We start from the raw sequence: 15,099 nt of genomic DNA on the forward strand, positions 1-15,099 counted from the left end.
CAAATCAAGAGGTCCCAGGTTCGAATCCCCCTGCCACTAGTCTGCTGTAGGACTGCGTCATGGCCTGTACCTGAGCAGGGGTGGGAGTTGCAGTCCCGCGTCTGTATGTGTGGTCCTGGGCAGGTGCTGCCCCCATGCTGGGGGGAGGGGGTACTGCAGGAGCGCCGTCTGGTCTGCACCCCCGAGTCACAATCTGCCGAGCACTGGGACCAGGAGGACCAGTCTGACCAGCCCCCCGCCACTGGGCACAGAGGGAGTGTATTACAGGAAGTATAGCTGTATACTATGTGTATGTCTGAGTGAGTACATAGTAAGTATAGTATGTGTGTGTGTGTATACAGTACCTGGACAGTGTGTGTGTGTGTGTGTGTGTACCTGGACAGTGTACAGTGTTGCAGGGTTCCTGCTCCTCAGTATCTCCTTCACAGCCAGATGTCGAGAGTGTGTGGTTGAGTGTGTGTGAGTGTGAGAGTGTGTGGTTGCAGCTCCGGAACCGTCGCCTCAGGCCCACCTGGTCCACGTGGTTGAAACAGGTCTTACTGCAGTCCGACCAGACGGTCCACTCTCCCCACAGCGCCCCCTCCTGGTCGGGGCCTGCCGTTACACAAGTTACACTGGTCATCTGAACCTAGCATCAATAATCTAAACCTACATCTGATCTTCTAAACATATAATAATCGTAATGTGTGTGCGTGTGTGTACCAGGAGGACAGCGTGTGTGCACCAGGAGGACAGGGTGTGTGTGTGTGTGTACCAGGAGGACAGAGTGTGTGTGTGTGCGCACCAGGAGGACAGGGTGTGTGTGTGTGTGTACCAGGAAGACAGGGTGTGTGTGTGTGTGTGTGTGTACCAGGAGGACAGGGGCTGAAGCACTGCCTGGCCTCAGCTGAGTCTCCAGAGCAGGGCTGAACTCTGGCGCCACCTGGTGGACTCACTGTAGACCTGAACACACACCACACACACAGGGCTGAGCAGGGTTAAGGCCAGGGACAGGGTTGGAGAGGGTTAAAGGTCATCAGGTAATTGGTCACCTGTAGCGTTGCTGGATTCCAACCCCACAGGTGCTGTCACACGGTGTCCATGACGACCAGGCTGACCAATCACAAAAGGCCACACAGCTGGAGTTGTCGCAGGTAACAAGGCCATGTTGACACACACTGTAGGGGAACAAAGGTTAACTGTGTGTACGTGTTTATCTGAGGGTTTAAGTGTGTAAATGTGTGTGTAAATGTGTGGCAGGACTCCCTGCTGAGTGTGTGTGTGTTCTCACCATGCGTGGCAGGACTCCCTGCTGAGTGTCTGTCCAGGCTTGAGGGTGAGCCCTCCCCAGTGACAGAGACACTGGCTGGAGCTCACACAGCGACCGTTCTGCAGGAACAGACCTGCCGCGCAGCGACAGCCTGCACACACACACACACACACACACAGACACACACACACACACCTGTCTGTTAGTCCTGTCCCATACCAGACTGAGCACGCTGTGTACACCCCCCACCCCCCAGCCCCATACCAGCCCCCCAGCCCCCCACCCCCCAGCCCCATACCAGCCCCCCAGCCCCCCACCCCCCAGCCCCATACCAGCCAGGCACGTGGAGGAGCAGTTGGGGGCGGAGCTTAGATCAGAGCATGTGGGGGGGCAGGGATCCAACATGGCCACCTGGCAGTCTCCCTCCTTCACCAGAACCATGCCGTTACTGCAGCCTGGAACACACAACTATGTTAGCCAGGCACACTCACACAACCTCAGTCATACCAGTATTCCCAATAACCCCCAGTATACTGGTGCTGTCCAGTATTCCCAGTATGACTCCCAGTGTGACTCCCAGTAGGACTCCCAGTAGGACTCCCAGTAGGACTCCCAGTAGGACTCCCAGTAGGACTCCCAGTAGGACTCCCAGTAGGACTCCCAGTAGGACTCCCAGTAGGACTCCCAGTAGGACTCCCAGTAGGACTCCCAGTAGGATTCCCAGTAGGACTCCCAGGATGACTCCCAGGATGACTCCCAGTATAACTCCCACCTGTCTGTGTGTCGGTGCCGGAGCCGCAGGGTTGGCTGTTGCAGCTCTGGCTCTGCAGGGTCATGCCCCCACAGTCATGCCCCCCGTTTTTAGGGGGCGGGGCCGAACAGGTGCGGTTCCTCCTCCTGACCCCGCCCCCACACATGACATCACACCGGGACCACTCTGTCCACTCAGACCACTGGCCGTCCACTGGAGGAGGAGAAGAAGGAGGAGAGGAGGGGAGAGGAGAAAGAGAGAGGAGGAGAGAGGAGGAGGAGAGAAGAGGAGGAGAGAGCAGGAAGAGAGAGGAGGAGAGAGGAGGAGGAGAGGGGGGAGAGGAGGAGGAGAGAGGAGGAGGAGAGAGGAGAGGAGGAGGGGAGAGAGGAGGAGGGGAGAGAGGAGGAGGGGAGAGAGGAGGAGGGGGGAGAAAATGATTTAAAAGGATGAAGGGAGAGACAGAGAGATATATGAGAGATTGAAGCTGACTGTGAGCCACAAGAAGAGACAGTTGAAGACAGAGGTGACTGTAGGCCATTAGAAGAAAGAGATGGAGAGAGAGATGATGAGAAATAGGGATGAGGAGAGAGAGATGAGGAGAGAGAGGGATGAGGAGAGAGAGGGATGAGGAGAGAGAGGGATGAGGAGAGAGAGATGAGGAGAGAGAGGGATGAGGAGAGAGACAGAGAAGAGAGTGAGGGATGAGGAGAGAGAGAGATGGGAACAGAGAGGGATGAGGAGAGAGAGGGATGAGGAAAGACAGGGACAAGGAGAGAGAGGGATGAGGAGAGAGACAGAGAAGAGAGAGAGGGATGAGGAGAGAGACAGAGAAGAGAGTGAGGGATGAGGAGAGAGAGAGATGGGAACAGAGAGGGATGAGGAGAGAGAGGGATGAGGAGAGAGAGGGATGAGGAGAGAGAGGGATGAGGAGAGACAGGGATGAGGAGAGAGAGATATGGGAACAGAGAGGGATGAGGATCCTTAATCAGACAGGGCCGTCCAGCTGACCTGGGCAGGCCTGGGGGAAGCAGGCCCTGCTGTCGAACTGCGCCCCTCCACAGGAGCCTCCGTGCAGGGCATCTCTCTGGATGCTCCTCTGGCGGAACAGCGAGCCCAGCCCACAGGTCACACTGCAGCGGCTCCACAGGCTCCAGCCTGACATGATGCAGTCCACTGGGGAGGACAACACACCCTACATCAGCATCTAGTAGGGACCAGGTGTGTGACAGGGACCAGGTGTGTGACAGGGACCAGGTGTGTGACAGGGACCAGGTGTGTGACAGGGACCAGGTGTGTGACAGGGACCAGGTGTGTGACAGGGACCAGGTGTGTGACAGAGACCAGGTGTGTGTCCTACCACAGTTCCTCTCGTCCGAGCCGTCGGCACAGTCCCTGGTGAGGTCACACTTGCGGTCCAGGTGGACACACTCCCCGCTGAGGCAGGAGAACTGCTTGTGGGAGCAGGGGCTGGGCACCAGGGGGCGCTGTGTGGACACACTGGGGCTGGCGGTGGGCCCTGGAGGAGACAACACCTCAGAAGTAGTACGATGATGATAATGACGGTGATGATAATGGTGATATGTGAAACATGTAAACCTGTACCACAGCGCTCTTCATCCGAGCCGTCCAGACAGTCCCTCATGCCGTCACACAGCCGCCTGGCGTCCACACACCCCCCCGCCCGGCAGGTGAACTGGCCCTCCAGACACAGCACCCTAGGGAGACCCCCGTCGTGGGGCGTGGTCCAGGCCGCTGCAGAGAGAGCGTAGGCTGAGGCATCATGGGAAGCTGAAGTAGAAACTAAAATCCTCCTTCACACACGGAAGGCCTTCCAGTGTTGGACCTGGCTGGTATTATTACTGTTATTTCCGAAGAAAGGTCAGTTGACCTGGTACATGCTGGTAGTCCTGGTGTCCTGACCTGTGGAGTGCAGGGCGGGGGGTCCAGGGTGCGGGGTGCTGGGCTGCAGCCCCGGGCTGGCAGAGGAGGCCAAGCCTGGACGCCCACCTTGGGCTGTCGTGCTGTGCAGCCCCGGAGCTCCAGTGGTGTAGTTATGGAAACCTGGACTTCCTGTGGGCAGGGTGTGGTTCTGTATCCCTGGCAACCCTCCCGTGGGGGTTGTGCCTGTGGGGCAGACGGAGCGAATCAATCCTGATCTCTGAAACTGTCTGTGACCCTGGTTTTACATGATTCAGAAAATAGAAATGCAGTGTTACCACAGTCGAGCTCGTCAGAGTGGTCCTGGCAGTCCTGCCGGCCGTCACACAGTGCAGACACAGGAACACACTCCCTACCCCCGCGGCACGCAAACTGGCCCGGCCTGCAGCCATGCACTGTCACCACCCCACCACCAGGGGGAGACGTGGTCACACTGCTGGGGGTCACCAGCTCATCTGGAAGACAGAGGAAGAAACTTTCAACGCAAAATCACAGGTTCTCTCAAATCAGGAACCATTAAGGAACTAGCCTAGTTTATCATAAATGTAAGCTAGATATCCAATAGATAGATTTAAGACAGATAGATTTCAGTTAGATAGAACAGATTTCTGATAGATGTAAGTGTGTCTCAAGTGTGTGGATCTGTGAGAGGTCCCAGGTGTGTGCTTACCCCCCCTGCAGCCCAGGACTTCCACCCGCAGGTAGAAGGTGTGTCTGAACTCCAGGGGGATGATGCGCAGGTAGCGTGCGCGGACCAGACGCTCCAGCCAGCGGGTCACCGGGGCCCTGCCCACCATGCGCACCTCAAACACCTGACCACAACAACAACAACAACATCACCTCAAACACCTGACCACAACAACAACAACAACATCACCTCAAACACCTGACCACAACAACATCACCTCAAACACCTGACCACAACAACAACAACATCACCTCAAACACCTGTCCACAACAACAACAACATCACCTCAAACACCTGTCCACAACAACATCAACATCACCTCAAACACCTGACCACAACAACAACAACATCACCTCAAACACCTGTCCACAACAACAAAAACATCACCTCAAACACCTGACCACAACAACATCACCTCAAACACCTGACCACAACAACAACAACAACAACATAAACATCACCTCAGAAGATTCCACTAAGAACAACCTAAACAAGCTCAGTGGTTAGAGCATTTTACTGCAGATCAAGAGGTCCTAGGTTCAAATGCCCCTGCGTACATCTCTCTGGATGGTCTGCTCCATGAACACAGTGTCATTATTAGAGATCTTGTGATGGTGATGGTGTACCTTGGGAGGGCTGCCAGGCCGGCTGGTCTGGGTGTAGTTGGAGAAGTGGCTTGGCACCAGAGCAAAGGCCAGCCGGTACTTGCTGAGGTAGCCCCACATGCGCTCTCCGCCCTGGGTCACCACGCCTGACACCCAGGTGGGCTCCAGAAGGTCCACCTGGAAGTAGGGCTGGGGGTCTGCTGGAAGAGGGCTCCAGCCTGGCTCCATCACCTGGCTGAGACCACACAGCACCATGCTACCTGTGTGTCTCTGTCTGTGTGTGTCTCTGTGTGTGTGTGTGTGTGTGTGTGTGTGTGTGCGTGTCTATGTGTGTGTGTGTGTACTCACACATTGGGTACGATGTTGAGGCGTCCTGCGTCAGCGGGGTTGTTCTCCCGGGAGGAGGAGGAGGTCAGCTGACCATAACGAATCCTCCCATCCTCCAGACCCAGGGGAGACGAACACACGCCTGAGGACACACACACACAGAGACACACACACACACACACACTGTTCTAAAGAAGTAGTATTTACCTGTTGGTCACAGATGATTCAGAAGCTGAGGAGAGGAGAGAGGAGGAGAGAGGAGAGGAGAGGAGAGGAGAGAGGAGGAGAGACTCTTCTCAGTCAAGCTCACCTCTGTATCCAGGCCCTCCTTGCTGTGAACACACAACACACACTGTTATAGTTTGCTGTTGACACACACGGATAAAAGCATCCGCTAAATAAATTAAATGTGTGTGGGTACAGCTCAGTATTACAGCATTTAACCGCACCATCAACAGCTTTCAGGTTCAAATCCCCCTGCACATGGCTTTGGACTGAAGTATCCGCTAAATCACTAATGCACCACTACCCATATCATCACTGTTTATTATAAATCACTAATACACCACTACCCATATCATCACTGTTTATTATAAATCACTAATACACCACTACCCATATCATCACTGTTTATTATAAATCACTAATACACCACTATCCATATCATCACTGTTTATTATAAATCACTAATACACCACTATCCATATCATCACTGTTTATTATAAATCACTAATACACCACTATCCATATCATCACTGTTTATTATAAATCACTAATACACCACTACCCATATCATCACTGTTTATTATAAATCACTAATACACCACTACCCATATCATCACTGTTTATTATAAATCACTAATACACCACTACCCATATCATCACTGTTTATTATAAATCACTAATACACCACTACCCATATCATCACTGTTTATTATAAATCATCTAAATATGAGTCTGACAGCAGGGCGCCTCACCGTGGGCGTGGCGTGGGTGACAGCGGCCATGGAGGGGGTCCTGAGGGGGGCGGGGCGGGGGGTGATGTGCCCCTGGCAGCCCTCCTCGTCCTCCCCGCGGGGGCAGTGGGCCACCCCGTCGCAGCGCAGCGAGCTGCTGATGCAGCCCCCTGGTGGAGGGCAGGAGTACTGCCCTCTGGGACAGCCCCGGGGCGTGGGCGAGGGCTGGGCCCCTGAGGAGGACAGAGCACACCAGCTGGTAAACACAGGAACATCTAACACAGGGCTCTCAAGCAGGGGGCAAAACGTATTTTCCCCAAAAAGTAATGAAAAAATATTGTGGTTGCATGTGGCTCTGTATGGCTGTGTGTAGGTCCTGGACAGGACCTGACTCACTGTCTCCACAGCCCATGAGCTCCAGGCGGAGGTAGATGCCGTTCTGGAAGTCGTGAGGCAGCACACGCACAAACCTCCCCGCCACCATCCTGTCCAGACGGACCTCCACCACGCCACGGTCATCATGGTTACCCAGGAACACCTAGACAGAGGGACGGGTGAATGGTTGTGGGCAGAAGAAGACCCTGACCTCCAGACAGCAGAAGAAGACCCTGACCTCCAGACAGCAGAAGAAGACCCTGACCTCCAGACAGCAGATTAACAGCAGTGAGGTACCAGAAAATGTCTAATATGGGGAGAACTGCCTCTCTCTGGAAACTTCCGGGTTCTGAACTGGTTGCAGTTCCACCCTAGTTCCATATGAGGGTGCTAACGGTCCAGTGCAGAATGAATGGAGGTCTATGGAGCTATACCCCTCAAAATCCACTTTTCTAAGCATAAAATGTTTTTGTCTAGTAATTTGAATGTTGAATTCGAAAGGGGAGGCAATTAAATACACACTGCTGGGTGTCAGATTTTTTTAAAGTCGCTTTTCTCTCTTAAAAATCCTTTTAAAATGTCAATGACGTCATACACATCGTACGACCAAAGATACCGCATTACGATAAGCTCTGGTCTCTTCCTTCTTTCTCTCAGGGCATCGACAACACAGCTGACAGGTTAGGCTCTCCCTGTCAATACACATGCTAGAAAGAGTTTTGGCTTGCTAATGTTGTTGCTAATGTTGCTAATGCTCTGACATTCTGGTTCTGCTTCGGATGCCATCAGGCGGGAGCTCTGGTCGTAGTCTCTGGTTCACTAACCAATCAGCATTCATTAGCAGAAAGCTAGCATGTTATGGGCACCAACGACTTACCCTGTAAGAAATCAAAAGGACATAAGTACTTCACATTCAACTTTTGACCTGTAATCCATGTTGAACATGCAAAAACTACAAACAAATCTGAGATTTCTCAAAGACAATCAGGTGAAAGAGACAAATTTAGCCGTTTAACTCCATAGACTGCCATTCATTTAGCACTCCCTCGCGCGATTACTCCCAGTGGAACTCTGGTGGAACTGCAACCAAATTTTGCACAACGATGATTGATAGGGAGTGGGCTGGCTCTCTTAAACAGGAGTGGGCAGGCTCTCTTAAACAGGAATGGGCAGGCTCTCTTAAACAGGAGTGGGCAGGCTCTCTTAAACAGGAGTGGGCAGGCTCTCTTAAACAGGAGTGGGCAGGCTCTCCTTAAACAGGAGTGGGCAGGCTCTCTTAAACAGGAGTGGGCAGGCTCTCTTAAACAGGAGTGGGCAGGCTCTCTTAAACAGGAGTGGGCAGGCTCTCTTAAACAGGAATGGGCTGGCTCTCCTTAAACAGGAATGGGCAGGCTCTCCTTAAACAGGAGTGGGCTGGCTCTCTTAAACAGGAATGGGCAGGCTCTCCTTAAACAGGAGTGGGCAGGCTCTCTTAAACAGGAGTGGGCTGGCTCTCTTAAACAGGAGTGGGCAGGCTCTCTTAAACAGGAATGGGCAGGCTCTCTTAAACAGGAATGGGCAGGCTCTCTTAAACAGGAATGGGCAGGCTCTCTTAAACAGGAATGGGCAGGCTCTCCTTAAACAGGAGTGGGCAGGCTCTCTTAAACAGGAGTGGGCTGGCTCTCTTAAACAGGAGTGGGCAGGCTCTCTTAAACAGGAGTGGGCAGGCTCTCTTAAACAGGAATGGGCAGGCTCTCTTAAACAGGAATGGGCAGGCTCTCTTAAACAGGAATGGGCAGGCTCTCTTAAACAGGAGTGGGCAGGCTCTCTTAAACAGGAGTGGGCAGGCTCTCAGTAGACAGGCTCTGGCGATACCTTGGCCCTGGGGCTCTGCTCCGGGACCAGCTCCTGGTAGGTGTGCCAGTGCATGGCGTCAGGGCTGAACTGCAGGTAGAAGCTGGACACGAAGGCGTCCGCCGCCCCCCCGCCCTGGAGCAGCACCCCCGTGATGTTGTGTGTCCCCAGCAGGTCCAGCTGCAGGTAGGGGGGCTGTGTGAGGAGGCCGTGGGCCGGGGGGGGCCCGGGGGGCAGGTCGCGGTACTGCTCTGCCTCCGGGCTCCAGCCCTGCAGGTCCCCCCGGGGGTCACGGCCATACAAGCGCCCCGCCCAGGGGGGGTTCCCCCGCTGGTGGGAGGAGGAACTGAAGCTGGAGTCTGGGAGAGACTGAACACCCAGAGGAGACCAGCACTCATCTGAGGAGAGAGGGACACATGTGAGACAACTCTCTCTCTCTCTCTCTCTCTCTCTCTCTCTCTCTCTCTCTCTCTCTCTCTCTCTCTCTCTCTCTCTCTCTCTCTCTCTCTCTCTCTCTCTCTCTCTCTCTCTCTCTCTCTCTCTCTCTCTCTCTCTCTCTCTCTCTCTCTCTCTCTCTCTCTCTCTCTCTCTCTCTCTCTCTCTCTCTCTCTCTCTCTCTCTCTCTCTCTCTCGCGCACACACACACAGGTACAGTATGTACAAAAATACAAAATCCCACAACACCTCAATATCATGAGACCGTGTTAGCTTACAGGGCTAAAGCGTAGCGGAGAGTTAAACCCAGAGGCGGGTGTGACTGACCTGCGGGCGGCAGGGGGTACGTGGGCAGGGTGGGCGTTACCGGGGGGGAACTGACCGGTGAGGTGACAGGGGCAGCTGTTGTCACGGTGATGTTGCCACCTACCAGAAAGGAAACATTTACATGTTTACATTCCTGCTGGAAAGAGAGGAGCAGGAGCCTGACTGTCACTAACGATGATTCAGTCACAACTATAGATGATTCAGTCACAACTATAGATCATTCAGTCACAACTAAAGATGATTCAGTCACAACTATAGATGATTCAGTCACAACTAAAGATGATTCAGTCCATCTCTTTCATACTGTCCTCTCCTAACTGAACTATTCAAATACACAATACAAAAACGCAGAAAAACTTGTGTCTGAAGATGATTCAGATTCAGTCCAATAACACGTGAAAACAAGCCTGACATATAACACTCTGTTTAATCATTAACAGAAAGCTTCACAAACAGACCCAGGCCCTGGGGTGTGGTCTGAGTGGTTGTGTGGTACCTTGATCTGCACAGTAACAGCATCTGTGTCCATCCTCTGGGACCAGCCTCTGACCCTGGGGACCAAAACACAGGCTGTTGCTAGGAGTCAGGACTGACACAGGAAGAACACGACTCCTGGGCAAACAGAATCTCAGGTTCTGGTTTTGAAAATGTAATATGCTGTCCCGGAAAATGTACTCAAGATTAACTGTCTATACGCTGCTGGGAAAGGTGGAAAAGAACACCCACACAGTCTGGTAAACACACACGCACATTATGTCCTGATAACACACACACACACATTATGTCCGGCTCAACACACACACATTATGTTCTGATAACACACGCACATTATGTTCTGATAACACACGCACATTATGTCCTGATAACACACACACATTATGTCCGGCTCAACACACACACATTATGTTCTGATAACACACGCACATTATGTCCTGATAACACACACACATTATGTCCGGCTCAACACACACACATTATGTTCTGACAACACACGCACGCACAGACAGACCTGAGGGCAGCCGCTGGTGGCGTGGGGGCAGTAGGAGGAGCAGAGCACGGTGAGGTTGGGCAGGCAGACACACAGCTGGCAGAGGCCTCCTCTCCAGCGCTCCCCTACAGCGAAGGAGCGGTCCTGGAACACACAACGCCCACAGGGCTCTGTCTGGCAGCTGGACACACACACACACACACACACACACACACGTGTTAGCCCCTTAGCACCATGAGAGAACAGCATGTTCTAGGTCCACAGCTCATGGAACGGGGATCATACACGCGTGCATGTAAGGCCGTCTCACCGTCGGGCCTTCCGGTAGATTCCACGGCACAGCTCCCCCTGGCCGTGCTTGCTGGGGTTGTTGGGGCTGCGGAACGACCACTGAACACTCTGCACCCCACAAGGCCCCAGACACTCCCCCCACTCAGACCAGGACGACCACCCGCAATGCACTGGAGACACAGTCAACACACAGCACAGTCAACACACAGCTTCTGATCTGGTGTGAGAGCTGTGTGTGTCTGCTCCAGAGCTGGGAGGACTGACCTGCACAGTCTGGGTTGGGCTGACAGCGCTGGGGTCGGCCTCTCTCACACACACACATCTGACAGTCCAGCTTCACCTGCTGCCCGGGCCAGTACCGCACACCCCCCACCTCACACACACACTCCTCTGGTAACACACACTGCTGGGCGTGGCTCATCACCTGGCCCTCTGGGCACCAGCATCCTGGAGAGTGGAGGGGGGAGAGAGGAGGGGGGAGAGAGGAGGGGGGAGAGAGAGAGTAGGAGAGAGGAGAGGGGGAGAGAGGAGGGGGGAGAGAGGAGGGGGGAGAGAGGAGGGGGGAGAGAGGAGGGGGAGAGAGGAGGGGGAGAGGAGGGGGGAGAGGAGGGGAGAGAGGAGGGGGGAGAGAGGAGGGGGGAGAGGAGGGGAGAGAGGAGGGGGAGAGAGGAGGGGGAGAGAGGAGGGGGGAGAGAGGAGGGGGGAGAGGAGGGGAGAGAGGAGGGGGGAGAGAGGAGGGGGGAGAGAGGAGGGGGGAGAGAGGAGGGGGGAGAGGAGGGGAGAGAGGAGGGGGAGAGAGGAGGGGGGAGAGAGGAGGGGGGAGAGGAGGGGAGAGAGGAGGGGGGAGAGAGGAGGGGGGAGAGAGGAGGGGGGAGAGGAGGGGAGAGAGGAGGGGGGAGAGAGGAGGGGGGAGAGAGGAGGGGGAGAGAGGAGGGGGGAGAGAGGAGGGGGAGAGGAGGGGAGAGAGGAGGGGGGAGAGAGGAGGGGGGAGAAAGGAGGGGGGAGAGGAGGGGAGAGAGGAGGGGGGAGAGAGGAGGGGGGAGAGAGGAGGGGGGAGAGAGGAGGGGGGAGAGAGGAGGGGGGAGAGAGGAGGGGGGAGAGGAGGGGAGAGAGGAGGGGGAGAGAGGAGAGGGGGAGAGAGGAGGGGGGAGAGAGGAGGGGGGAGAGAGGAGAGGGGGAGAGAGGAGGGGGGAGAGAGGAGGGGGGGAGAGAGGAGGGAGAGAGGAGGGGGAGAGAGGAGGGGGAGAGAGAGGAGGGGGAGAGAGGAGGGGGAGAGAGGAGGGGGGAGAGAGGAGGGGGAGAGAGAGGAGGGGGAGAGAGGAGGGGAGGAGAGGAGGGAGAGAGGAGGGGGAGAGAGGAGGGGGGAGAGGAGGGGGAGAGGAGGGGGAGAGAGGAGGGGGGGAGAGAGGGGGAGAGGAGAGGGGAGAGAGGATGGGTAGAGAGAGGATGGGGGGAGAGGGAGGGGGGAGAGGAGAGGGGAAGAGAGGCATGGGGGAGAGGAGGGGGGAGAGAGGATGGGGGAGAGGAGACCTGGAGAGAGGGAGAGAGAGGAGGGGGAGAGAGAGGAGAGGGGAGAGAGGAGAGGGAGAGACCAGGGAGAGAGGAGGGAGAGATGGAGGGGGGAGAGGAGAGGGGGAGAGAGGATGGGGGAGAGAGGAGGGGGGAGAGAGGAGGGGGAGAGAGAGAGGGAGAGAGAGGAGGGAGAGGAGGGGAGAGAGGAGGGGGGAGAGAGGAGGGGGGAGAGAGGAGGGGAGAGAGGAGGGGGATAGAGAGGAGAGGGGGAGAGAGGAGGGGGGAGAGGAGAGGGGGAGAGGAGAGGGGGAGAGAGGAGGGGGGAGAGGAGGGGAGAGAGGAGGGGGAGAGAGGAGGGGGGAGAGAGGAGGGAGAGAGGAGGGGGGAGAGAGGACCTGGAGAGAGGGAGAGGGGGAGAGGGAGGGGGGAGAGGAGAGGGGGAGAGGAGAGGGGGAGAGAGGAGGGGGGAGAGGAGAGGGGGAGAGAGGAGGGGGGAGAGAGGAGAGGGGAGAGAGGAGAGGGGGAGAGAGAGGAGGGGGGAGAGGAGGGAGAGAGGGAGGGGGGAGAGAGGAGGGAGGAGAGGAGGAGGAGAGAGGAGGGGGGAGAGAGGAGGGGGGAGAGAGGAGGGGGGAGAGAGGAGGGGGGAGAGAGAGGGGGGAGAGGAGGGGAGAGAGGAGGGGGGAGAGAGGAGGGGGGAGAGAGGAGGGGAGAGAGGAGGGGGAGAGAGGAGAGGGGGAGAGAGGAGGGGGGAGAGAGGAGGGGGGAGAGAGGAGAGGGGAGAGAGGAGAGGGGGAGAGAGAGGAGGGGGAGAGAGGAGGGGGGAGAGAGGAGGGGGAGAGAGGAGGGGGGGAGAGGAGGGGGAGGAGAGGGGGAGAGAGGGGGGAGAGAGGAGGGGGGAGAGAGGAGGGGGGGAGAGGAGAGGGGGAGAGAGGAGGGGAGAGAGAGGAGGGAGGAGAGAGGAGGGGGGAGAGGAGAGGGGGAGAGAGGAGGGGGGAGAGAGGAGGGGGAGAGAGAGAGTAGGAGGCATTAGAGTTGCACCAATGAAACATCATATATATTAAGCCTATCTTCCTCCCGGGTTCTACTGCATTTAGGTTCCCCATGTTTGTAGGAGAACCCAGAGAGAGATCTGCCCCCCTACCCCCCTCTCCTCCCCCACCCTCCACCTCCCCTCCTCCCCCCTCCCCTCCCCTCCTCCCCCCTCCACTCCCCCTCCTCCCCCCTCCACTCCCCCCTCCCCTCCTCCCCCTCCACTCCCCCCTCCTCCCCCCTCTCCTACTCACCAGAGAAGCAGGGGGCGCTGGGGTCGCAGGCGAGGCGGCTGCTGATGTGGGCGCAGGAGACGGGGCAGGGGGCACAGCTGTGCCTCACCAGACCAGCAGGACACGACACACTGGCACAGCCGTCCTGAGGACACGGCTCTGGGGAGGGGGAGGGGGGGGTGACAGTGACAGGGAAAAAAGGATAGGAGGATAGGGATAGAAAGGGAGAGAGGGAGAAAGAGAGGCAAGGAGGAATGGAGAGAGGCAGGGAGGGAGGAAAGGAGGGAGGGATGGAGAAGGAAGGTAGAGAGTAACAGGGGAAAATGAGAAATGGGTCAGACACATGCAGACTAAAATATAGTTTTTGTGGACAAGCTCTTCCCATCCTGACTCACTGATCTCCAGCGCGAGGCCTGCCTCGCCGGGCAGCTGGGGGCAGTCCCTGCCTCCGTTCTGAGGCAGGGAGCAGCCTCGGTGACGCACCTCCACGCCGCCACACCCCCCCGAGCAGTTGGACCAGGTGACCCATGGCAACCACTGGCCGTCCACTGTTGAGACAGGGCAGATCGGTTAGTCCGGAAAAGATGGATGATCAGGGTGATCAGGATGAGGATGATCAGGATCAGGATGAGGATGATGACCACAACACTGACGTTACTAAACCCAGTGATTAGGATGATGGAGGTGATGCTCACCTGGACAGGCGGTGTGGAAGCACTGCTGCTTCTGGGCCTCCTCCCCCCTGCAGCGCCCCAGCTCCGCCCCCGGGGGGCATTCTCTGCTCCGGCTCCTGGAGCCTGGCCCACAGGACAGGCTGCAGGGCCCCCAGTGCCCCCAGGGCCCCCAGTTCCTGCAGCCCTGCTCGTCTGAGGAGGCACCCGGGGGGGAGCCAGGGCAGTCTGGAACACCGTCACACACCTGGAACACAGGAGAACCCAGGTAGAACCCTCAACAGATACACCTGGAACACAGGAGAACCCGGGTAGAACCCTCAACAGATACACCTGGAACACAGGAGAACCCGGGTAGAACCCTCAACAGATACACCAGGAACACAGGAGAACCCGGGTAGAACCCTCAACAGATACACCTGGAACACAGGAGAACCCGGGTAGAACCCTCAACAGATACACTTGGAACACAGGAGAACCCAGGTAGAACCCTCAACAGACCCCGGGCCCTGCGTTGGTACCGTTGTGAAGGGGAGGCAGGATCCGTGGAGGCAGGTGAACTCAGGGCAGGTCACTGTGGTGTTCTTACCACCAGAGGGCACAGGAGAGGTGTGCCTACCTGTTCAAACACAAAGAAGACACATCATCAAATACATAAAGCATGAAAAATGCAACAAAAAGTTGATATTTTCTGTGTATTTGGTGGCGACTCACCGCACACCAGCTCGTCGTCTGCGCGGGGGCAGTCGGGCGTACCGTCACACACACGCGAGGCGTTCACACACGTGCGGTCGTCACAGGAGAAGCTGCCTGGACACGGAGGGACCTGAGTCGAACCTGAGGGGGAGAACGCAGGAGGGTGACGATGATGACGACGTGATGACGTGTGCA

The 15,099-nt window shown here is 56.4% G+C and overlaps 1 protein-coding gene across 1 annotated transcript in view; it reads right to left on the reverse strand.

Moving 5' to 3' along the window:
- The window catches only part of sspo (SCO-spondin), a 76,280-nt gene that overhangs the window by 30,546 nt on the left and 30,635 nt on the right, over positions 1–15,099 (reverse strand). Inside the window, exons 33-61 of the mRNA XM_084703251.1 lie at positions 14,923–15,045; positions 14,730–14,827; positions 14,233–14,455; positions 13,933–14,085; positions 13,559–13,696; positions 11,028–11,210; positions 10,783–10,933; positions 10,494–10,653; positions 9,981–10,035; positions 9,485–9,583; positions 8,744–9,120; positions 6,911–7,052; positions 6,536–6,747; positions 5,869–5,890; positions 5,580–5,700; positions 5,253–5,466; positions 4,609–4,750; positions 4,217–4,393; positions 3,921–4,124; positions 3,603–3,752; positions 3,358–3,516; positions 3,009–3,173; positions 2,022–2,213; positions 1,582–1,704; positions 1,271–1,400; positions 1,032–1,157; positions 851–942; positions 376–594; positions 71–241 (exon numbers count right to left, since the gene is read on the reverse strand). Coding sequence (XP_084559377.1) covers positions 71–241; positions 376–594; positions 851–942; positions 1,032–1,157; positions 1,271–1,400; positions 1,582–1,704; positions 2,022–2,213; positions 3,009–3,173; positions 3,358–3,516; positions 3,603–3,752; positions 3,921–4,124; positions 4,217–4,393; positions 4,609–4,750; positions 5,253–5,466; positions 5,580–5,700; positions 5,869–5,890; positions 6,536–6,747; positions 6,911–7,052; positions 8,744–9,120; positions 9,485–9,583; positions 9,981–10,035; positions 10,494–10,653; positions 10,783–10,933; positions 11,028–11,210; positions 13,559–13,696; positions 13,933–14,085; positions 14,233–14,455; positions 14,730–14,827; positions 14,923–15,045 — 4,521 coding nt within the window. The remainder of the gene's footprint in view (positions 1–70; positions 242–375; positions 595–850; positions 943–1,031; positions 1,158–1,270; positions 1,401–1,581; positions 1,705–2,021; positions 2,214–3,008; positions 3,174–3,357; positions 3,517–3,602; positions 3,753–3,920; positions 4,125–4,216; positions 4,394–4,608; positions 4,751–5,252; positions 5,467–5,579; positions 5,701–5,868; positions 5,891–6,535; positions 6,748–6,910; positions 7,053–8,743; positions 9,121–9,484; positions 9,584–9,980; positions 10,036–10,493; positions 10,654–10,782; positions 10,934–11,027; positions 11,211–13,558; positions 13,697–13,932; positions 14,086–14,232; positions 14,456–14,729; positions 14,828–14,922; positions 15,046–15,099) is intronic.

Source organism: Hypomesus nipponensis, chromosome 8 (genome assembly GCF_054491055.1).
Source record: "Hypomesus nipponensis isolate SF chromosome 8, ASM5449105v1, whole genome shotgun sequence".
Classification (NCBI taxonomy): domain Eukaryota; kingdom Metazoa; phylum Chordata; class Actinopteri; order Osmeriformes; family Osmeridae; genus Hypomesus; species Hypomesus nipponensis.